This window comes from Tachyglossus aculeatus, chromosome X4, assembly GCF_015852505.1.
Source record: "Tachyglossus aculeatus isolate mTacAcu1 chromosome X4, mTacAcu1.pri, whole genome shotgun sequence".
Lineage (NCBI taxonomy): Eukaryota > Metazoa > Chordata > Mammalia > Monotremata > Tachyglossidae > Tachyglossus > Tachyglossus aculeatus.
Genome location: NC_052098.1, coordinates 30201818 through 30223914, shown reverse-complemented (window position 1 = coordinate 30223914; position 22097 = coordinate 30201818). Strand labels below are relative to the sequence as shown.

General features: G+C 42.8%; 1 protein-coding gene across 5 annotated transcripts in view; it reads left to right on the top strand.

The window, feature by feature from the left end:
• Nucleotides 1–22097, top strand: part of ACO1 (aconitase 1) — a 59081-nt gene that overhangs the window by 26770 nt on the left and 10214 nt on the right. For all 5 annotated transcript variants that reach the window (XM_038769396.1, XM_038769393.1, XM_038769394.1 and 2 more), the window contains 11 exons: nucleotides 772–943; nucleotides 1985–2085; nucleotides 2751–2867; nucleotides 6625–6784; nucleotides 8503–8638; nucleotides 9446–9530; nucleotides 10163–10319; nucleotides 10967–11091; nucleotides 12546–12650; nucleotides 13256–13398; nucleotides 16863–17010. In XM_038769396.1, coding sequence (XP_038625324.1) covers nucleotides 772–943; nucleotides 1985–2085; nucleotides 2751–2867; nucleotides 6625–6784; nucleotides 8503–8638; nucleotides 9446–9530; nucleotides 10163–10319; nucleotides 10967–11091; nucleotides 12546–12650; nucleotides 13256–13398; nucleotides 16863–17010 — 1449 coding nt within the window. The remainder of the gene's footprint in view (nucleotides 1–771; nucleotides 944–1984; nucleotides 2086–2750; nucleotides 2868–6624; nucleotides 6785–8502; nucleotides 8639–9445; nucleotides 9531–10162; nucleotides 10320–10966; nucleotides 11092–12545; nucleotides 12651–13255; nucleotides 13399–16862; nucleotides 17011–22097) is intronic.

Sequence of the window (22097 nt, the reverse complement as noted above, 5' to 3'; positions counted from 1 at the left end):
CCCTTCATAACCATACTGAGAGCTCACCTCCTCCAGGAGGCCTTCCCAGACTGAGCCCCCTCCTTCCTCTCCCCCTCGCCATCCCCCCGCCTTACCTCCTTCCCCTCCCCACAGCACCTGTATATATGTATATATGTTTGTACATATTTATTACTCTATTTTACTTGTACATATTCTATTTTATTTTGTTCATATGTTTTGGTTTGTTGTCTGTCTCCCCTTTGTAGACTGTGAGCCTGCTGTTGGGTAGGGACCGTCTCTATATGTTGCCAACTTGTGCTTCCCAAGCGCTTAGTACAGTGCTCTGCATGCACACAGTAAGCACTCAATAAATATGATTGAATGAATGAATGAGTTCAGTACTACAGAGTTGGTAGACATAATCCTTGCCCACAAGAAGCTTGGTCTACAGGAGAGACGGGGACTGTGTCTGATGTGTTTGTATCTACCCCAGCACTCTGCATATAAGCACTCAACAAATCCTTTTTTATTATTATTATTACTGATAATAATAATAAAAGCTGGTTTTACTACTTTGAGACATTTACAGAGGATCTATAAACCTCTCATGAGGACAACTACCTTTTTGGTACTTTTTTGCAAGCCTGGTTTACAGGGCAGTAAGTATTCATTTCCCTAGATATATATATAATATATTGGTGTATGGCACATATAAAGTCTATAGTAGACATGCTGTAATGTTTTGTTTTTATCTTTAATATGGAAAACTAGGGATCTCCCAATAGCTTCTCCATTGTGTTTTTACTGTAGCATCTTCGCCAAGTTGGGGTTGTGGGTAAATTTGTGGAGTTCTTTGGGCCTGGAACAGCCCAGCTTTCCATCGCCGACCGAGCCACTATTGCCAATATGTGTCCAGAATATGGAGCAACTGCAGCCTTCTTCCCAGTGGATGACATTAGTGTTAAGTATCTGATTCAAACAGGTAAATACACTGAGAACAGGCCAGAAAGATTAAAGAAAGAATATGATCTGCCCAAATGAGAACGCAATGGGGAATTTGTAATTCCACTCTTGACCCTGCTTCTTGTATATTTATTTCTCTTTGTAAATCCCTTCTGTCTCCATTTCTCTAATGGTCAAATGCATCTAATCCCTATGTTGTCCTGAACTGTAGCTCCTTATATCCAAAATATTTCAACATTAAGGTTTGGAATTTTGAGCTAGAATGAGGTACGTGTGTGTTCGAACCTGAGGTTTGAAGTTAATATTTTGCTTGGATGTCATTGAGGCTTCATTACAGAGTTGCATTAGTAAATAGAAAGTATGAGCTCCTGAGAGTGAGGAGAATAAGGAAATAAGTTGTAGAGCAAGGCTCAAATCTTGCACTGGATTTTCTACTCCATAGAGCCTGGGCAGGAAAGTGTTTTGAATTCTACTCATTACTGTGCAGACTTCTTGCAAGTCTTTCATCATTTGTGATCTCTAACTTTTCTCAACACTATTTTAAAATATTCTGGCAAAAGAGTTTCTCAGTAATTATTAAACTCAAATTGAGAAAAATTCTTTAGCTACATAGTTTGGGGGATCTTTTAAAGATAGTACTCACTACCGCAGAGCTCAGTGTTTAGAGATGCTTGGATAGCAATATTGGACTGAATCTGAACAGATTCATCAAAAAAAGTCACAGCCTGCACACCACACTTCTAGCCTTTCTGTTAAATAAATTCCCTTCTATACTCAAGGAAAAAACTCTGAAGATCTCTATTGGCAACACTATTTTTTGCTTCCCATGCAAATTCTGATCATTTTGACCAAAAAGCTGTGCTTGTACATTTCTTTACAAAATGCCCACTTTTGCGGGGTGGTGGTGTGTGGTGTGTGGTGTGTGTGTGTGTGTGTGTGTGTGTGTGTGTGTGTGTGTGTGTGTGTGTGTGTATTTGATTTCTTGGTATACTCAATCACAAGTATTTATTGAGTACCTTCTGGTGCTATTTGTGTAATTCTTTTTAAAATGCTCTTTTAGGTCGTGATGTGCAAAAAGTTAATCTCATTAAGAAGTATCTTCAAGCTGTAGGAATGTTTAGAGATTTCAGTAAATCATCTCAAGATCCAGATTTCACCCAGGTATGAGAATAATCTCCATTTAATGGCACATCTCTCTCTATTTTTAGACCTCAATTTAATGCTATTGTTTTCTAGCTGGTAACTTTGAAAGACATTAAAATACAGGGCAGCCACTATGCTATTCCTATATAAAAACAAAGTCTCCAGGGGAAGAAACATCAGTAGTCATAAGAATTAGTAGATGTGTCTAGCTAAAACAATAGAAAAATGAGGGAAAAGATTATCAATCAGTCATATTTTTTGAGCACTTACTATGTGCAGAGCACTGTACTAAGCACTTGGGAGAACACAATACAACAGAATTACCGGATAGGTTCCCTGCCCACAACGAGCTTATAGTCTAGAGGGATTGGTTTATGCTTGCCATTTGGAAAGGTGAGAGTATCTTTTCCCGGCCATGAATTGCCAACAAATTAAGGGTGGAAAGTAGTATATTTTTCATTGCATCTGAAAATCGGAAATACGGGGCTAGGTTTAGTTTCCTTCTACTGGGGAAAATGACAGGTGTGTCTGCCATTGGGAAATGGCACCTTTTAACATTTAATATTGATATTTCCCAGATTTGTATTGCATTTGACTTTATCTCTGGCTTGATTTATCTTTTTCCAAGTGGCTTCACAAGTGAATCCTCTGCTGTTCATCTTTTTTGTTTTGTCGGGGAACAGGTTGTAGAATTAGACTTAAAAACCGTGGTGCCTTGTTGCAGTGGACCCAAAAGGCCTCAAGACAAAGTAGCTGTGTCAGAAATGAAAAATGACTTTGAAAACTGCTTGGGAGCCAAGGTAAGGGGCATTGGGTAGCAAGTTGAAATGTGGCTTCCCAAAGAATTTCATGCCACTTAGGAAATTCACTCCAGATGTAATTAATTTGGCATTCGCTCCATAGAGCAACAAGCTGGCATAAGCCGAGCTACTTGTGCAATTCTTTTGTGCAATAAAGGAGAAAACAAGCCTAGTAATGATGTTTATAGTGCCTATGTCCATTTGCATGATGTATTTAAATTCTTTGTAGTTGGAGGCAGTCAGTCACTAAAATAATGCAGGCTTTAGGTGACTGCATTACACTTTATCATGCAGTCAATCAGTGGAATTCATTGAGTGCTTACTGTGCATAGAACACTGTACTAAGCCTTTGGGAAAGTACAATATAACAGTTGGTAGCTGTGATCCCTACCCACAAGGATCTTACAATCTACAAGGAGAGACAGGCATTAAAATAGGTTAAGGATAGGGGAAGTAGTAAAGTATAAGAATATTTATACAAGTGTTGTGGTGCTGGGGTGATATCAAAGGGGTATACAGCTAAATTCCTAGCCAGCGCAGAGGTGAGGGCAGGTAGGGCTTAGTCTTTCATCCTTGTTCTAATTCATGGTCTGCATTAATGCACCTTTCCTGCATTTCAGTGCCCTTTAATAAAAGGTTGTGCTCTCCCCATCTGTTGTTCCTCCAGTTTGCAGTCTTTGCTCATCCCAAATGAACCCTATGTATTTGTTCGTGAGTTGCACTTCCATCAGTCAGTGAGTGGTATTTATTGAGCACTTACTGTGTGCTGCAGGCACTGTATCAAGTGCTTTGGGGAGTAGAGTAAGAGTTGGTAGACATGATCTCTGCCTTCAAGAAGCTTAAATTCTAGTGGGAGAGACAGACATTAAAATAAATTTCAGGTAGGGGATACATCAGAGTATAAGGGTCTGTACATAGGTGCTCTGGATGTAGGGAAAGAATGAGTATCAAAATGTTTAGGGGGTGTGGACTTAAGTGCATAAGGAGGGAGTGAATAGGGTGGGATGATAAGTTAGTCGGCAAAAGCTTCCTGGAGGAGGTCTGATTTCAGTAGGGCTTTAAAGACGGGGAGGGTAGTGTTCTGTCTGCTATAAAGGGGGTGGGAGTTTTAGGCAAGAGGAAAGGCATGAGCAGAGGGTCGACGGCTAGATAGACGAGGTGGACACAGTAAGTAACTTGATGATAGATGAGCAAGGTGTGCAGGCTGGGTTGCAGTGGGAGACGAGTGAGGATACGTAAGTAGGAAAAAGAAATAAAAGAAAGTTCTGAAAACCAGAGAGGACCCAAAAATAAGAGGCGGGCAATGTAGGAAAAAACTAACCTTTTTTTGTCCTTTGTCTAAAGTGAATCCATTTAAAGATACTTTATCCTAGGAAGGGACCAGGCAGTACTGAGACTACCCAAACCAATGTCCTTGTTCCTCTCCTCAATTATTTCTTCACAGCCTGGGTGTCCCAACACATGCCTCCACCCAGTAGCATCAGGAAACAAAATAATGCTGACTTAAAAGCATAAGTATATATATTATGTAGAAGTATCAGATTGAATACTAGTACAAATGGTACTTTCCCAACTACTTGGTACTGTGCTGTGCAGACATTAAGTGCTCAATAATTATGGTCGAATGAGTGAAATGGTGCAGATTAAAAAGGAAAATGGGAAGTTTTGCACAGAACTAGCTACGATAATTCCAAACTTCAAACATTCTTTCATTAGTCTAATTAATGGAGAGATGCATTTCAAGTACTCCCCATAATCAGTAATGAACTTGAAAATTTAGAAATTAAGTATTCATCAACTGTACTATCTGGATTGACTGAATACATTTCTCTGTTTTAAACTGAAGAAAAATATTTTCTTGTCCATTTTTCTTTGAAAGCCTTATGGCCATGGCTTGCAAGTTTTGATTACAGATACCAATCAGTCTGCTTAGTTGAAATTGTATTTCAAAGCACAGTATACAGCTTCTCTATTTAAAGAGAAATTCAAGGACTAGGAAGCCAAACTCTGCTTCTCAATTAAATCAGTTTCATCCATTGCTGTAGTAGCTGAAGGAGTCCTTCATCCATTTGGTACTAGAAAAATCAGGAGTCATCCAAATGGATTCAGGATAGTGACCTGTAGGAGAACTTATCTTATCCTCAAAAATATAACAAATAACTCTCCAACATAAATGAAATATCTAAAGTATCATTTTCTGAACCTTAGTTGTGAACACTGCAGAATAACTTTGATTATGTTTTCTGAAGTAGCTACTTCAAAACAGAGAGGAAATAATATAATTTACTAGTTATTTGAAGCTTTTATTCAGCTATGCCACAAGTCTATGTCTATAACTATTGCACAAAGGGCAATAATAATAGTGGTATTTGTTAAACACTTACTATGTGCCAGACACTGTACTAAGCTTTGGGGTAGATACAAGATAATCGGATTGGACACAGTCCCTTTCCCACATAGGGCTCACGGTGTCAATCCCTGTTTTACAGAAAAGGAAACTGAGGCCCAGTGAAGTGACTTGCCCAAGGTCACACAGCAGGCAAGTGGCAGAGTTGGGATTAGAACCTAGGTCCTTCTGACTCCTAGGCCCATGCCCTAGCAATTAGGCCACCCTGATTCTTCACAATGAAACTAACAGTTACTTTCTTGCAAATAGTGTTAATGGATGTGGAGGGGGTAGGGGCAGAGGACTAAGACTGGGTTTGGGGTGGGGGGGCCGGGGGGACAGTGAAGTGGGAGAGATAAATCCAAGAAAGGGACAGAGGCACAGCGAGAAGAGATTCATGTCTCTGTCGTACACACATGCGTGCACATACACACTGACTGAGATGAAGACCATCTCAGGCAGCATTTGCAAAAGACAGAGCAGCTATATCCCTTCCTGACTCGTGTCTGGCACCCAGCTTCCTGTTTAGGGCTGGAAGTGCTGCTTTTACTGCTGACAGGGACTGCTCCCTGGCTGAAAACTGCATGCAGAGCCCTGGAAACTCTAGAGTTCAGCCCCTTCTGACACCAACAGTATAGCAGTCATGATACCTCCAAGCTGGCTCCAGCTCTCCCATTCCCTAGGTCTCGCACTTTGTTTCTAAGGCTACATTAAAATAGCTTGCTGCAGTTAAGCCAATGCAGCAGCTGGAAACAAAAGACCAATTTCAGTGCATCCAGACTGGTTGGTCAGGCAGCGAACGACTTACATGCTCGTATGTGAGATTGCTACTATTGGTCCGGTGGAATGAGCACTGGTCTGGGAATCGGGAGACCTGGGTTCTAGTCACGGTTCTGCCTGATGGGGCTATGCCATCAGTGCTCGAAGAAGCATCTGAGGCATTCTGCAAAGGGGACAGGCCCAGCAGGAATTCTGAAAGATAGGTGGACTGTCGTGGTTGCAAAGGCAACTGCTTGCTGGGCCATAGTACTAAGATACAGCCTTAGCACTTTTCTGTGTCCACTTTGCCATATAGATGGGTTCCGCCTTTGTGTAAAAAGCCTTTGTGTGCACTTTACATTAAGCTATGCCCTTAACCACTTATTCATTCGTTGCGCTGCATAGAGAAGAGCGAGTTTGAGTGTGCTGCATAAACCACTAGCACTATAATCAATTGCTTCCCACAGGTTCTCGATCCTGAAGTCTAAGGACCAAGGTTCATCCTCTATTCCTGATTGAAAGTTGAAATTGTGCTTGTAAGAATATGTATCAATTTTCTATCCTCCAATATGAAAATCTCTGCACCAAGGTTTTATTTTTTCTCCTCTTTAGCAAGGATTTAAAGGATTCCAAGTTGCCCCAGGCCATCACAGTGACCATGTGAAGTTTCTATATAACAACAGTGAGTTCATCCTTGCTCATGGTTCAGTAGTGATTGCTGCCATCACTAGCTGCACTAACACCAGTAACCCCTCTGTGATGTTAGGGGCAGGTAAGTCTATTTGATTATTCTATTAAAAGAAAGTACATGTTTGCATGTATAAGCCTTGCTACCATTTTAGTTTTTAATCTTAAAAATAAAGTGCTAAAATAGTTTTAATGAGAAGGATGTTGGAAATGGTGTTGAGACAAATGCAGGAAATACCTTGTAAGCCTGAGAATACTTTAAAAGTACTATCAAATAAATCCTGAACCTGATAGCTACATTTTCCTTCTTGTCAGATTTCAACAAAAAGAGATAAAACTCAAATCTGTAAAAGGCTCAGCTAGAGAAGAAATTTATCATATCGGATGGGTGGCTTTGGCAGTTGCTTGCAAGTTTTATTTACCCATTTATCCCTCCACTTAGCTGGGATAATTGAAAGTTGACTATAGTTCCCTAAATTAAACTTAAATAGTACCTAGTTACAAGAATTGAAAAGAAGCATCCCATGACAGCTCCTGGGATTCCTTTAAAATTTTTTGTTTAATGAACAATAATAAATTATCTGTTCTCCATGTAAGCTACAGGCTCTCAAGTAGGTATGTTCTAAATCTGTCTGCCTAGTGACTTTAGTGAGCCTCCAGTTACTAATGATACAGCATGTGAAAACAAAATTTTAGCAGGAAGTCTCACCTCCTCTTCAAATGTTTTCAAAGGAAGTAAAATGAATTGATTTTCATTTTACTTCATGTTCATTTTTAACATCTGGTGGAAATACAAATAGGTATTGAATTTGTTTTCTTTTCGACATCTGAGTTTCCTTTTTTCTTGATTGGTATATTTGAGTAAAAGCATATATTTTATATTTAATGAAAGAGATGCTAATTAAGTTCTTAAAGTAACTCACTTTATTCCCTTTTTAATGAGGAATATGTCATCAGATTTTTGAGTGCGTCTTGATAGGTGGCTGAGATTTTTGGTCAATATTGGTCACTGCTTATCAGTAAGGTAATAAAAAAAAACTATGGTATGTCCCACATGGCAGGCATTATGAGTGGAAATACAGAAAAATCACCAGATTTCTAAAAACAGAATAGTGACATGAAAGGCAGAAACACATAAGATATCATGCTTGTATTTCTTTTTCTAAGCAGAGAGAGCAAGTAAAGAAGCCTGAAACAGAGGGTGGCAGACAAAATCTTGGTTGGTGATTAGCTACAGAGTCCAAAGCCAGGGTTTTTCTTTGCTTTCTATTTTTGTTCAAAACTTCATTCTTTTTAAAGATTATACTGAAGAGACAGAATCCAGCCCTTTCCACTTAATGAATGGATTAAGTACAGAGGATAGCACAGAATAGCCAGGTCATCTAGCCTGTTATGCAACACTGACAATCTCCAGTAGACTGTAAGCTCCTTGAGGGGAGATGTTGTGTCTATCAACTGTATTGCATGGTACTCTCCCAATCACTTAGCATATAGTAAGCACTCAATAAACATCATTGATTAATTGAGTGAAAAGTGGCCCTATTTTTGTAGAAGTAAAAAAAAATAGCACATAGTAATTAGCCCAGTTTAGGAGGTATGTGGGAAGATGAATGAAAGCCTAACGATATAAAATATTAGGTTTTGTCAGCTGTTTGTGCTAGACAGTAAAAATAAGGAGAAAAAAAACTTCTAAAACAGCAGCTCCCACACTAAATTCCACCTCTATGGATGTTCCAAAATTAAAAAAAATGACTCTTCACTGAACCATCTCAGCAATGTCACTTATGTTTTGTCATTTCACAGGTTTATTAGCAAAGAAAGCTGTAGAAGCTGGCCTCAAAGTGAAGCCTTATATTAAAACTAGCTTGTCTCCAGGAAGCGGTGTAGTCACCTATTATCTGAGAGAAAGTGGAGTGATGCCTTATCTGTCTCAGCTTGGGTAAGTACTTTTTTTTTCCTCACTTTGATTTTTGTTTATGTCTTCGGGGACTGCTCCCTTTTCCAGTACATGGCACAGATGACTTTTGCTGATTATTCCAAAATCTATATCTACTTCCCAGAGAGTAAAATCAAACCCTTGATTTTTTTTTTCTGGAGAACTTTGTTTTTGGAATCTCAAGACCCATTCTTCTTGGTCAACTGTTAACTTCTTTCCTAAGATAAACATGTCTTGGTGTTTGTTGCCAAACTTTTAATTTTTATTTTTCTGCTTCCTGTTCTTCCCCAGATTCCTCCTAAAATGTGGCTAGTTGCTATTTTTTGTATGTTTTCACATCCATACAGAACATGATCAAAGTAGTGTTTGTTTTTGTTTCATGTGACTTAGAAGAGCAAGTCAAGGCATGCTCCTAGTACAATTGGGGTAATATGCCTGGCCATTCTGGTCCTGTTATTCTCATGGAGATATTTTTAATAGCATTTTTCTTCATGCAGCTTGCTACAAAAGATAGCTCACAGCTGTTTTATTTATCAAGATTTCTTAATAATGAAAAACAAGTCTCATTGTGTTGGTTTTAGCTCTTAATTGGTTTGTAATTCTCCCCCTACATAAACACAGAGAACCAGTCTGTTTTGCACCATGGCTTTTTTGAATTTTAAAAATACAGATAGAATCATTCATTACGTACAGTTCAGAATTAACCTTAACTGAATTTGATAAAGTCTCCGTAAGTGTATCCAGTCGGGGCCTGTGAGTGCTATTACCACCTGAGGAGTTTGCTTATATCTGCATTTTACTGATCTTTAGGTTTGATGTTGTGGGTTATGGTTGTATGACCTGCATTGGTAACAGTGGACCTCTACCCGAGCCTGTGGTGGAAGCAATTAATCAGGTATGCCTAGTTCCTGATGTGTTTAATTTGGTGGTTTGTTTCATATAAGGTAGTATGGTGATTTTAAACTCTTCAAGGGCAGAGAAAATGACTTTTGCTTCTCCTGTACTTTCCCAAGGACATAGTACAGTGCACTGACTCAATAAGTACCGTTACTACTAAATAGGCTTTAAATCCCAGATTGTGAGCCCTTTGAGGTCCAGGGATTCTCTCTCTCTCTCTCTCTCTCTCTGAGCTGTTTATTTCTACTTAATCTGGCTAAGCACAGTACTTAGTGCCCAATAGGTGAATAATAAATAATCATGATCATCAGAACCACTCCTGGATCTAGGAACCAGAGAAGTGGGTTGGAGAGGAGTGAAAATATCATTGACCTGGAAGCAAATAAAATGCAAGCAGAAGATTGAGAGCATCTGCAAGAGAAGCTTTGCTAACCCTCAGCAGAATCTCCTAATACCAATTCTAACAGAGAGAAAGTAATAGTAGTTATCAAGTGTTGACAGTGTGCACAGCACTGTACTAAGCACCGGGTAAGAATACACAGAGGGGAGTTAGACAAGGTCCCTGTCTCGGGGGCTCGTGGCTTTCTTTTCTGTCTAAGTTTCTTTTTCTCCTTTCTCACTCTTGCCCAGGGAGATCTTGTTGCAGTTGGGGTGTTGTCTGGAAACCGAAATTTTGAAGGCCGTGTCCATCCCAATACTCGGGCTAACTACTTGGCATCCCCACCATTAGTCATAGCATATGCAATTTCAGGAACTGTCAGGATTGACTTTGAAAAAGAGCCACTGGGTAAGAAGCTGCTGCCGTTTTACTGTTTTCTTAAACTACTTTGTTTTCAGTCCTCTAAGGAATCGTATGCGGAAGTGAAAACTGCTTCAGATCAGTGTTCATTCGCCGAGGATCCACACACTGGTAGTCTCTAGAAGACTGATTTACGTGAAGGGATTCTGTCTTGTGTTTGTTAGCAACGTTCCTTCCAAAGGGAAGCAACCAGAGATAAACGTGATGAGAGTATTGCTGTGAATGAATTGGAGCATTATGACTTTGCAAGTAGAAGGTGAAATGTTTTATCAAGGGATAGAGACAGGTTGGGATCAACGAGAGCTAGAGTCAGTGGAAGGTCCGAAATGCAAGCATAGAAAAATGAGTAAGACTGGAGAATATATTCCTTGAGGATGAATGACAATTAGTGGGAAAAAAATCCTCAAAAAATAAAGTAATTCTATTGATGACTTCCCCCTCCTTTTAAAGTTTCTTTATGTGAAGGGTTTTGGATATTCGTGAGAGGGACTTTGGAAAATACAGCATACCTGACTCAAGTCTTTATATGGTATCAAAGTCTTTTTCTTTCATTTCCTTTTTGGGAAAGCAGGACTGATGAGATACCAATGACATTATTGTACTGAATCTCATTAATATACTTTTTTGTTCCTCAGGGGTAAATGCCAATGGACAGAAGATATTTCTGAGAGATATATGGCCAACACGAGATGAGATCCAAGCTGTGGAGCGCCAATATGTAATCCCTGGGATGTTTAAGGAGGTCTACCAGAAAATAGAGGTGATGTTCCTGTTTTCTCTCCTAGGCACTCAGCTGTGTTTCTGGCTTGTAGGAGAAAGAGAGGGGATGGGATGTGTTCTACCCTTTCATTATAGTCATTGTAAAATGATGTTCTTTGCCTTCATGAAATTGCTTTTGCTATTGATACTGTCTCTTGCATGTCATCTTCTGTTCTGGGAATAAACATGCTGTGCATATTTTCCCCAGGGTGAGAACTAATCCCCGAGGTATGTTAGGCATTTTTGGAAGCTGCCTTAGCGCTTTTGTGGTTTATAGCTGTGGCCTTGGAGTCAGACCAGTGGCTCATGTTACTGAGGACTTCACCTTCTGGTTCATATAGAATATGCTAGCAGTTATAGGGGCAGTGGGGGCTAGTTGCACATTCCCTAAGGATCTTTGATTGTTTCTAGTCTCTTGAATAAATTTACGGTGATTTAAAATGCTCCTATGCAGCTCTCTTGCTAAAAGAGATACATACCACCATCCATTTCTCATGGGAGTGAACTACTGGACGTGGTCTTCGAGACGTTACGCATTTGTCTTTTCTCAAGGTTTTGACAAAGAAATTGCAAGAGACTCCTTTTCCCTCTCCCTGCCTCCTTTTACCTCTCACTGAGCCACTCTGAGTATCCTACTCAGTGATGGCACATCAAATGGGTGAAGGCACATGGTATCTGCTGCTGTTGAGTTTTCTGAGATACTTCGGTTTGTGATCAGTCAGTGGTATTTCTAGAGCATTGTACTAAGCACTTAGGAGGGAACAGTACAGTAGAGTCGGTAGACACATTCCCTGCCCACAGCGAACTTACCATCTAGAGGACTGTGGCCACAGACTGCTCCAGTTCTCCCTACCACCTGTCTTTCGGTGCATGCTGCTAGGCGCAGGGGGATCAGGGAAGAATGTGTGGATGGCTCAGAGTGCAAACCATAAGCTCTACTACAAAAACACTTCAAGCACATGTCCTGCTGGCTGGGAGATGTAACTTCCCCCTCTTTTAACCACTGGGGTCCGAGCAATGCTTGCCTGAAAGGGAAAGGGACAGAAAAGATGCCTTTCTCTATTTTCACAGAAAAAGTGTGCAAGAGAGTTTTTTTCAGTAACACCCACCACACTCATGGATACCATTTCACCATTGGCGGCACCATCGGCCCTTCAAACCAAAGGAAACCTATATGACTAATTATAGTAAATTTGACTTACACGAACTTAGGTTACCTTCATGTAATGGGAATTTCTTTTGTATTTTCTGTTCCAAGTATTGTGCGGAGACAAGTGGATTTCTTTGCATACTAATTATGTATTTGAACCTATATTTTGTATCCGCTAATGACACAGACTTTCTCTTTAAGGAATAATAGTAATAGTGATGATGGTATTTGTAAAGTGCTTACTGTACCAAGCACTGTACGTATGCACTATTGTATAATGGTGTCTGTGCTTTTTGTTCATCTAGACTGTGAATGAAAGCTGGAATGCCTTGAATGCCCCATCAGATAAACTGTATTCATGGAACCCCAAATCTACATACATTAAATCTCCACCCTTCTTTGAAAATCTGGTAAGCCTTTTTTTTCCCCCAAAGGTTATTTTTCTTGTCTTTACAAATGTGGTTCTTATCCCTTTACTCCATTTAATCATTTCATTAGCACGTCTGGGAGCATAAACATTTGATCATGTGTGAATCAGTCAGTTGGATTATCAAACTCTTTAATATGTAGTTTATATTTGCAAGAACAAAGAAAGCCTTCCTTGTGGCTGATGATCAAGAGCTGTGGTGATCAATATTAGAGGTGGAGGAGCGTGAAAATTGAAGTCCTTCTTAGGTAAACCTCATGATAAGTAATTTTTGAGAGGCTGAATTTATCAGAGTCCATGATTTTATTCAGCCCATCTGGGTCTTGAAAGGCACTGGAGACTTATAGATGTCCCCAGCAAGTGGCCAAGCCTTTACATACAGATTGGACTTGAACCTTTTGTGTAATTCATATTCCCCTTTCAGATACTTTCTCTGCAAAAATAGTAGTCTGAAAGTGCTTTGTGCTTTGATTTCAGCCTATGGATTGGTATTGGTCTGTGGGAACTTTCTTTTGTCGGTGGAACAAGATTTATTCAGAAACTGTATTGCAAGGCAGTAGTCTAAGTCAGGGGTGCTTTGTTTCCTAGACTTTGGATATTCAGACTCCTAAATCTATCACTGACGCGTACATCCTTTTAAATTTGGGAGATTCTGTTACAACTGACCACATCTCTCCTGCTGGCAATATTGCAAGAAACAGCCCTGCTGCTCGCTACTTAACCAGCAGAGGGTAAGTGAGTGCAGATGTTTGGGCAGGGCTGAGGAGGGAGGTAGGGCAACTGAAAAGCAGAGTTTTGCTTTTGTTGGGTGTTCCTTCAGGGATCCTTAGTAAACTAGGTCCCTTTCTCTTTGCTTGTAAGCCTATCTCCTACCCATCTGTTCACAGAACTGTGTAGCTGAGCCGTGACCCTATTGATCAGCCACTCTTTCCATTTTCTAAGAGCAGCCACCTTCGTGAGACCTCACAGAAAGTGAGCGCCTCCTTTGTCTTCTTGCTTCTCCTTTTTCCTCACAGCAGTCTCTCTCTGACAGAATCACAGAGCTCCATATGCTGATCTGAGAAGATTACGAGCAAGTAATCCGGAATTCCCTTCCAAGTTGCGAAGGGAAAAATTCCTCTGTCTTAGACATACTCTTTGCTTACTGGATCAGTTGATTCTGAGGTAGCTCATGAGCTTTCAGCTTCCTTCCTGTAAAGTGTATTTATGGTTCTTGGGGAAATTGCTTGCCACTAATGTTACCATCTTAAATGTTTTATAGTTTTCTGGGTTTGGCTGTTGGCTACATTCCTCCTTTTTTCTTCTTACTCTTTCTCCTCTCCTTCCTCCTTTCTCTTTCCACTCTCCTCCTTCCTCTCTCACTTCATATATATGTCTACATATCTATTGGCTAGAATTGACAGCCATCCAAAGATCCTATGATATGTTTAGGAAGTATCTAAACAGATTTTTACCTTGAGATGAAAATGCATAAAAATATGAAGACAGTAAAAGCTTTGTTATCCTGCATGGTGAAGTTGGTCATATCAATCAAATCAATCAATCAGTAGGTGTGCTGAGCACTTGATAAGCACTTGGGAGAGTACAATAGGATTTATAGACATGATCCCTGCCCTTGAGGATCTTACAATCTAGCAAGGGAGACTTGTCTTAAAATAAATTATGGTTCATTCATTTCATTCAATCATATTTATAGAGCGCTTACTGTGTGCAGAGCACTGTACTAAGCACTTGGGAAGTACAAGTTGGCAACATATAGAGATGGTCCCTACCCAACAACAGGCTCACAGTCTAGAAGGGGGAGACAGACAACAAAACAAAACATGTGGTCAGGTGTCAAGTCATCAGAATAAATAGAAGTAAAGCTAGATGGATATCACTGACAAAATAAATAGAATAGTAAATATGTACAAGTAAAATAGAATTGTAAATATCTGTACAAACACATATACAGGTGCTGTGCAGGGAAGGAGGTAGGGCCGGGGGGTGGGGAGGGGGAGAGGAGAAAGGGAGCTCAGTCTGGGAAGGCCTCCTGGAGGAGGTGAGCTCTCAGTAGGCTCACCTACTGGTTAGGAAGAAGTAGTAGAGTATAAAAATATGCATAGAGGTGCAGCGGTTTGCAGGAGAGGATACCAAGTGCCTAGGGAGCATGGAAGTGCTGTAGTGGCAGTTGGGGTGGGGGCGGCTTAGGGATGAGGATATGAGGTGCAGAAATTGATTTCTAACCAGGGTAGGGTTACTGGAGGAAATGTGATTCCACAAGGGCTAAATTCTGATTAACTATGTCAGAGCTGCCCAGCAGCTTACTTGAGGTAATCTTAACAATGAAGTCTTTATAGAGGCTTGTCAGTTATCAGTGGGGAGAGGGAAGTCACCAATTAATAAGACCCTGGTGTGGAGGTGAATTTTTCATAGATAAGCAAAGAGTTTATGCATCCCCCTCTTCCCCCAGACTTTACCAGCCTCCACCCCCTGGGGATGATTCCAACATTGTAGACTCAGCCCAAGATCACCCTTTTATGGGGGAGAAGGGAATATCAAAATGACCCACACTTAAAAGATAACTTAGTTTTTACAGTGTCAGGTTTTTAGGGTTCATTGAAGATAATCGCCTCCCCAAACACAATTTCACTGTAGCCTCTCTTTCTACTCCTTTGTTCTTGTCTTTATGGTGGCACCTGTTGCAGGAACATTTTAGTAGGAAAAAAGAGTGTGTGCCAAGAAAACAGTTTTCTCTCGAAGCATTTGCCTTAATTTCCTCTCAGGGGGCATCCAAAGTATCCCCAATATACCTTTTTAGACTTTCTAGAGAATTATGAAATTTAATTCGGCAGGAGGAAAGTCTCCCTCCATCATCATCTCTTTCAGTGTTTCTAAGATCACCAACAAGCACCTCATGGCTGATTCTTACAGGATCTCTACTCTATTGTAACCCTACTTGTCCTCTTAGCCACCTCTGATATTGGGGACTACTTCCACTTCCTTAAATCACTTTCAGACCTTGATTTTTCCTGTCCAACACTCACCTGGTTCTCTTTCTAGCTCAGTAACTACTCCTCAGTTTCACTCACTGGCTCCTCTTCCACCTCTCATCCACTAATTTTGGCTACCCCCAAGAGTCTTTGCTGGGTTCCCTTCTATCTTTATACTGACTCTCACCAACAAAACTCGTCTGTTCGCCTTGGCTTCAGCTACCACCTCTAGGCAATGACTTCCAAATCTGTCTCTCCATCCTGCATTTTCTCTTGCCTCTAGGATGTCGGCACTTCACCAGGACTTCAAACTCATCATGTCTAAATCTGAACTTTTCATCTTCCTTCTTAAAAACCCACTCTTCCTCCTAACTGCCCATCTCTGTCAATCCCATCACCATCCTTCCTTCCTCAGAAAGTTGCAACTTTAGTGTCAATCTAGACTCCTCATTGTCTTTCATTTCTCACACCCTATCAACCATAAAATTCTGCTGGTTCATCTTCCACAACATTTCCCAGATCCACCCTTCCTTTTCCATCCGAACAGCAATCATCCTGGTCTAATCTGTTGTCATATCATGATTGGACTACTGCATCAGCCTCTTCATTGTACTTTCTGCCTCCAGCCTTCTTGTTCTCCCTTCCTCGCCCGCCAGCCCCCTCCAACCTTCAGTGTATATTCCAGTGCTGCTGCACTGATCATCTTCTTGTAACATCGCTTGGCATGCATCTCTCTATTCCTCAAAAACCTCTGAAGCTACCATCTTCTTCAACAACTATTCTTTCCTTCCACAAAAAGCAAAGACTTTTCACAATTGGCTTCAAGGCTCTCTACCCACACTCCCCCTTTTCCTTATCAGCTCCCTTCACCCACTGTTCTTCAGCTTGCATTGTGTGCTCCTACTAGCACCTTCACGCACATGGTTCCTTTGTCCTGGAACCCCTCCCCACCCCCTGAAATTTGCTAGACCTTAGCTCTCCCATTATTAAAGTCCTCCTAAAATCCCAAATCCTGCAGAAAGTTTTCACCAATTAATTCCAACACCCTAATTGGGTTAACCAATTAACAGTCACGTAAGAACAGATGTGTAAGATGGAGAGAGCCAATAGTAAGTAGTTTCTGCTTGCCGCAGAGGAAGTGGATAAGATTTTCTTCTTCCATTTGGCAGTTAGTAAACCTTTCACTCTACTGAAATAATCCTATGCCTTTTCTTCCTTTCCAGTTTGACTCCAAGAGACTTCAATTCTTATGGCTCCCGCCGAGGTAACGATGCAGTCATGGCCAGAGGGACCTTTGCTAACATTCGTTTACTAAATAAATTCATGAGCAGGCAGGCACCTCAAACCATCCACTTTCCTTCTGGAGAAACTGTAAGTATTCTTTCTTTTCTACCATACGTTACTAGAACTGTGGAATTAGACAGCTTCGTTCCAGCCATAGGTTTTCTGACAAATGTTATTCCTTCTAAAAGAGTTCATCTATTTTCCCTGGTACTCATAACTTTGAGGGTCATAGTATAACTTCCTTGGGTCCATACCTATTGCTCTCTAGGTTTACCATAGAGTTCATTCAGGGAATCAATCAGTCAAGCAATCAATCGTATTTATTGAGCGCTTACTGTGTGCAGAGCACTGTACTAAGCGCTTGGGAAGTACAAGTTGGCAACATATAGAGACAGTCCCTACCCAACAGTGGGCTCACAGTCTAGAAGGGGGCGACAGAGAACAAAACCGAACATATTAACAAAATAAAATAAATAAAATAGATATGTACAAGTAAAATAAATAGAGTAATAAATATGTACAAACATATATACATATATACAGGTGCTGTGGGGAAGGGAAGGAGGTAAGACGGGGGAGATGGAGAGGGGGGCGAGGGGGAGAGGAAGGAGGGGGCTCAGTCTGGGAAGTCCTCCTGGAGGAGGTGAGCTCTCAGTAGAGCCTTGAAGGGAGGAAGAGAGCTAGCTTGGCGGATGGGCAGAGGGAGGGCATTCCAGGCCAGGGGGATGACATGGGCCAGGGGTCGATGGCGGGACAGGCGAAAACGAGGCACGGTGAGGAGATTAGCAGCAGAGGGTGCGGGCTGGGCTGTAGAAGGAGAGAAGGGAGGTGAGGTAGGAGGGGGTGAGGTGATGGAGAGCCTTGAAGCCCAGGGTGAGGAGTTTCTGCCTGATGCGCAGATTGGTAGCCACTGGAGATTTTTGAGGAGGGGAGTAACATGCCCAGAGCATTTCTGGACAAAGACAATCTGGGCAGCAGCATGAAGTATGGATTCAATGGGAAGAGACATGAGGATGGGAGATAAGAGAGAAGGCTGATGCAGTAGTCCAGACGGGATATGATGAGAGCTTGAACGAGCAGGGTAGCAGTTTGGATGGAGAGAAAGGGCGGATCTTGGCAATGTTGCGGAGCTGAGACCGGCAGGTTTTGGTGACGGCTTGGATGTGAGGGGTGAATGAGAGAGCGGAGTCGAGGATGACACCAAGGTTGCGGGCTTGTGAGACGGGAAGGATGGTAGTGCCGTCAACAGTGATGGGAAAGTCAGGGAGAGGGCAGGGTTTGGGAGGGAAGACAAGGAGTTCAGTCTTGGACATGTTGAGTTTTAGGTGGCGGGCAGACATCCAGATGGAGATGTCCTGAAGGCAGGAGGAGATGCGACCCTGGAGGGAGGGGAAGAGAGCAGGGGCAGAGATGTAGATTTGGGTGTCATTAGCGTAGAGATGATAGTTGAAGCCGTGGGAGCGAACGAGGTCACCAAGGGAGAGAGTGTAGATCGAGAACAGAAGGGGACCAAGAACTGAACCTTGGGGAACTCCCACAGTAAGGGGATGGGAGGGAGAGGAGGAGCCTGCAAAAGAGACTGAGAATGAACCACCAGAGAGATAAGCGGAGAACTAGGAGAGGACGGAGTCTGTGAAGCCAAGGTTGGATAGCGTGTTGAGGAGAAGGGGGTGGTCCATAGTGTCGAAGGCAGCTGAGAGGTCGAGGAAGATTAGGATAGAGTATGAGCCGTTGGATTTGGCAAGCAGGAGGTCATTGGTGACCTTTGAGAGGGCAGTTTTCGTGGAATGTAGGGGACAGAAGCCAGACTGGAGGGGGTCGAGGAGAGAGTTGGTGTTGAGGAATTCGAGGCAGCGCGTTCAGACAATTCGTTCAAGGAGTTTGGAAAGGAATGGTAGGAGGGATATGGGGCGATAACTAGAAGGTGAGGTGGGGTCAAGAGAGGCTTTTTATAGGATGGGAGAGACATGGGCATGTTTGAAGGCAGAGGGGAAGGAACTGGTGGAGAGTGAGCAGTTGAAGATGGAAGTTAAGGAGGGGAGAAGGGACGGAGCGAGAGATTTCATGAGATGAGAGGGAATGGGGTCAGAAGCACAGGTGGCCGGAGTAGCACTTGAGAGGAGGGAGGAGAGCTCCTCTGAGGATACTGCTGGGAAGGATGGGAGAGTAGCAGAGAGTGTTGAGAGCCGGGGGGTTGGAGAAGAGGGGGGAGTGACTTTGGGGAGGTTGGACCTGATGGATTTAATTTTGTTAATGAGGTAGGAGGCCAGATCGTTGGGGGTGAGGGAAGGAGGAGGGGGAGGAACTGGGGGCCTGAGAAGGGAGTTGAATGTACGGAAGAGCAGACGGGGATGATGGGCATAGGTGTCAATAAGGGAGGAGAAATAATTTTGTCTGGCAGAGGAGAGGGCTGAGTTAAGGCAGGAAAGGATAAACTTGAAGTGAACGAGGTTGGCATGGTGTTTAGACTTTCGCCAGCAGCATTCGGCAGCTCGAGCATAAGAGCGAAGGAGGCGGACAGTGGCAGTGATCCAGGGCTGTGGGTTAATGGTACGAGAGCGGCGAAGGGAAAGGGGAGTGAATGAGTCTAGCTGAGTAGAAAGGGTAGAGTTGAGAGCAGTAATCTGATCATCAAGACTGGGTAGAGAGGAGAGGGAGGCAAGGTGGCGTGTGAGGCACTCAGAAAGATGGATGGGGTCAAGAGAGCAGAGATCTCTGTGAGGGAGTAATACGGATTTACAGGGGAAAGGAGTGTGAGTGAGGAGGCAGGTGAGAAGATTATGATCAGAGAGAGGGATTTCAGAGTTGCTGAGGGTGGACACAGTGCAGTGGTAGGAGATGATGAGGTCGAGGGTATGACCAAGTTGGTGAGTGGGTGAGGTGGGGTGGAGCAAGAGGTTGGCAGCGTCAAGGAGAGATAGAAGGCGGGTGGCAGAGGAGTCATCAGGGATATCCATCCATGTGGAACAAAATGGACTTTGAAAATTGCTTCTCTGATTCCTCCTGCTTTTCAATCAATGATATTTATTGAGCACTTACTGTGTGTAAAGCACTGTACTAAGTGCTTGGGAGAGTCCAATATAACAGGGTTGGTAGACATGTTCCATGTCCATAAGAAGCAGAGTGCCTAGTGGATAGAGCATGGGCCTTGGAGTCAGAAGGACCTGGGTTCTAATCCCAGCTCTGCCACTTGTCTGCTGTGTGACCTTGGGCAAGTCACTAACTTCTCTGTGCCTCAGTTACCTCATATGTAAAATTGGGAGGGTAAGACTGTGAGCCCCATGTGGGACGTGGACCATGTCCAACCAGATTGTGTTGTACATACCCCAGTGCATAGAACAGTGCCTAGCAAATAGTAAGCACTTAACAAATTGCCCAGATCACTTTTCTACAAAAGCATTCAGTCCATATTTCCCCCTGCCTCAAGGACCTCCAGTGCTGCCCATCAACCTCCACATAAAACAGAAACTCCTTACCATTGGCTTTAAAGCATTTAATCACCTTGCCCCCTCCTACCTCACCTCGCTACACTCCTACTACAACCCAGTCCACACACTCTGCTTCTCTAATGCCATCTTACTGTATCTTGAGCTCATCTACTTTGCCACCGACCTTTCACCCATGTCCTGCCTCTGTCCTGGAATGCCCTCCCTCTTCATATCTGATGAACGATTACTCTCCCCCACCTTCCAAGCCTTATTGAAGGCGCATCTCCTCCAAGAGGCCTTCCTTGACTAAGCCCTCTTTTCCTTTTCTTCCACTCCCTTCTGTGTTGCTCTGATTTGCTCCCTTTATCCTCCACCCCCAGTCCCACAGTACTTATGTACATATCCATAATTCATTTTTTTATACTAATGTCTGTCTCCCCCTCTAGACTATAAGCTCATCATGGGCAGGGAATGTGTCTGTTGTAGTTATATTGTACTCTCCCAAGAGCTCAACACAGTGCTCTGCATCCAGTAAGTACTCAATAAATATGATTGATTGATGGCGACTCCTCTTTCACTCTGTCAGTAGTCACAGATACTGGTGGTGGCCCTTCTTACTGCTGATACTGGGGTTTTAGTTTACCAGGATCTTGAGAATAGAATGTAGCAAGAGCTTCTGAGAGCAGAAGCAGCTGGCCTAGAGCCAGCCTCTATCCAGCCCGGATATGTTGTAAGGAGCCCTTTCTCAGAAAATTCCACAAGACATAGGACAAATAAACATACCTAGAAAGGAAAGAGAGACTCAGTGAGATGAGGCTGATCTCCTCTTTAGACTGTTAGCTTCTTGGGGGCAGGGAACATGTCTTCCAACTCTCTTGTATTGTATCTACATACAATAAGCGCTTGATAAATACTACTGATCGATGTCAAGTGGGCAGGGGTAGGAAGGAACATGGTGAGCTACCTTCCTCCCACCCACAGATAGGCCAGACGTGCCTGGACTCACCCAGATGACCTTTCCCACAGAGTCCTGCCAATCACTGTAGGAGGAAAGAGATGTAACTGAGCCTGCCTCAACTGACAGCCTGGCTGTGCTCTTGCTTTAGCCTGGAGGAGCTCTGGACTTTAGCCTTGGGTGAGCACTGTCTAGTGACCCTTGGGAAGTCCTGGAGACTCCAGAATGCAGTCCCTAGCAGTGGTGCTCCCTGTCAGCTTAGGGCAGGAGCCAGGCTGCCAAAAGAGACGGGGGAGGGCTAGCTGTGGCCACTCCTCTCTCTTCCTACTTTCCTGCTGAGACTCCAGGGCTGCTTTCCTCTCAAAAATAGGTAGCAAAGGAGTCAGAAAGCCACCCACATGGAGATTTAAATTGAGGTCACAGGGCATTCCTGGTGACTATAGCTATCCCTGTCCAGAATCCCCATCTCATGGTAAGCCTGGTTTGCAATCTGCCATCTGCCGGGTTCCCTCCCGTGGAACAAATCTCCCAACAGTGGCCTGGCCCAGAATGGGCAGTGGCTGTGGTCCAGGGTCATTCCCCTCCCGATGGCCTAGATTCAACCTTCCTAGGAAGCAGCAGATTGGGACAGAGCTGGATGTGAATGACAGCCCTGGATTTGTGTCACAGCCTTGCCCAGACCAAGGTCAGCCCCGAATCAATTCTACCTGTCTCACCATGCTGGTTCTGTATGTCTTCTTCACTACCTGTCTCTAATCTGTATATGTGTCTTTAGCTATGTCTGCTCTCAC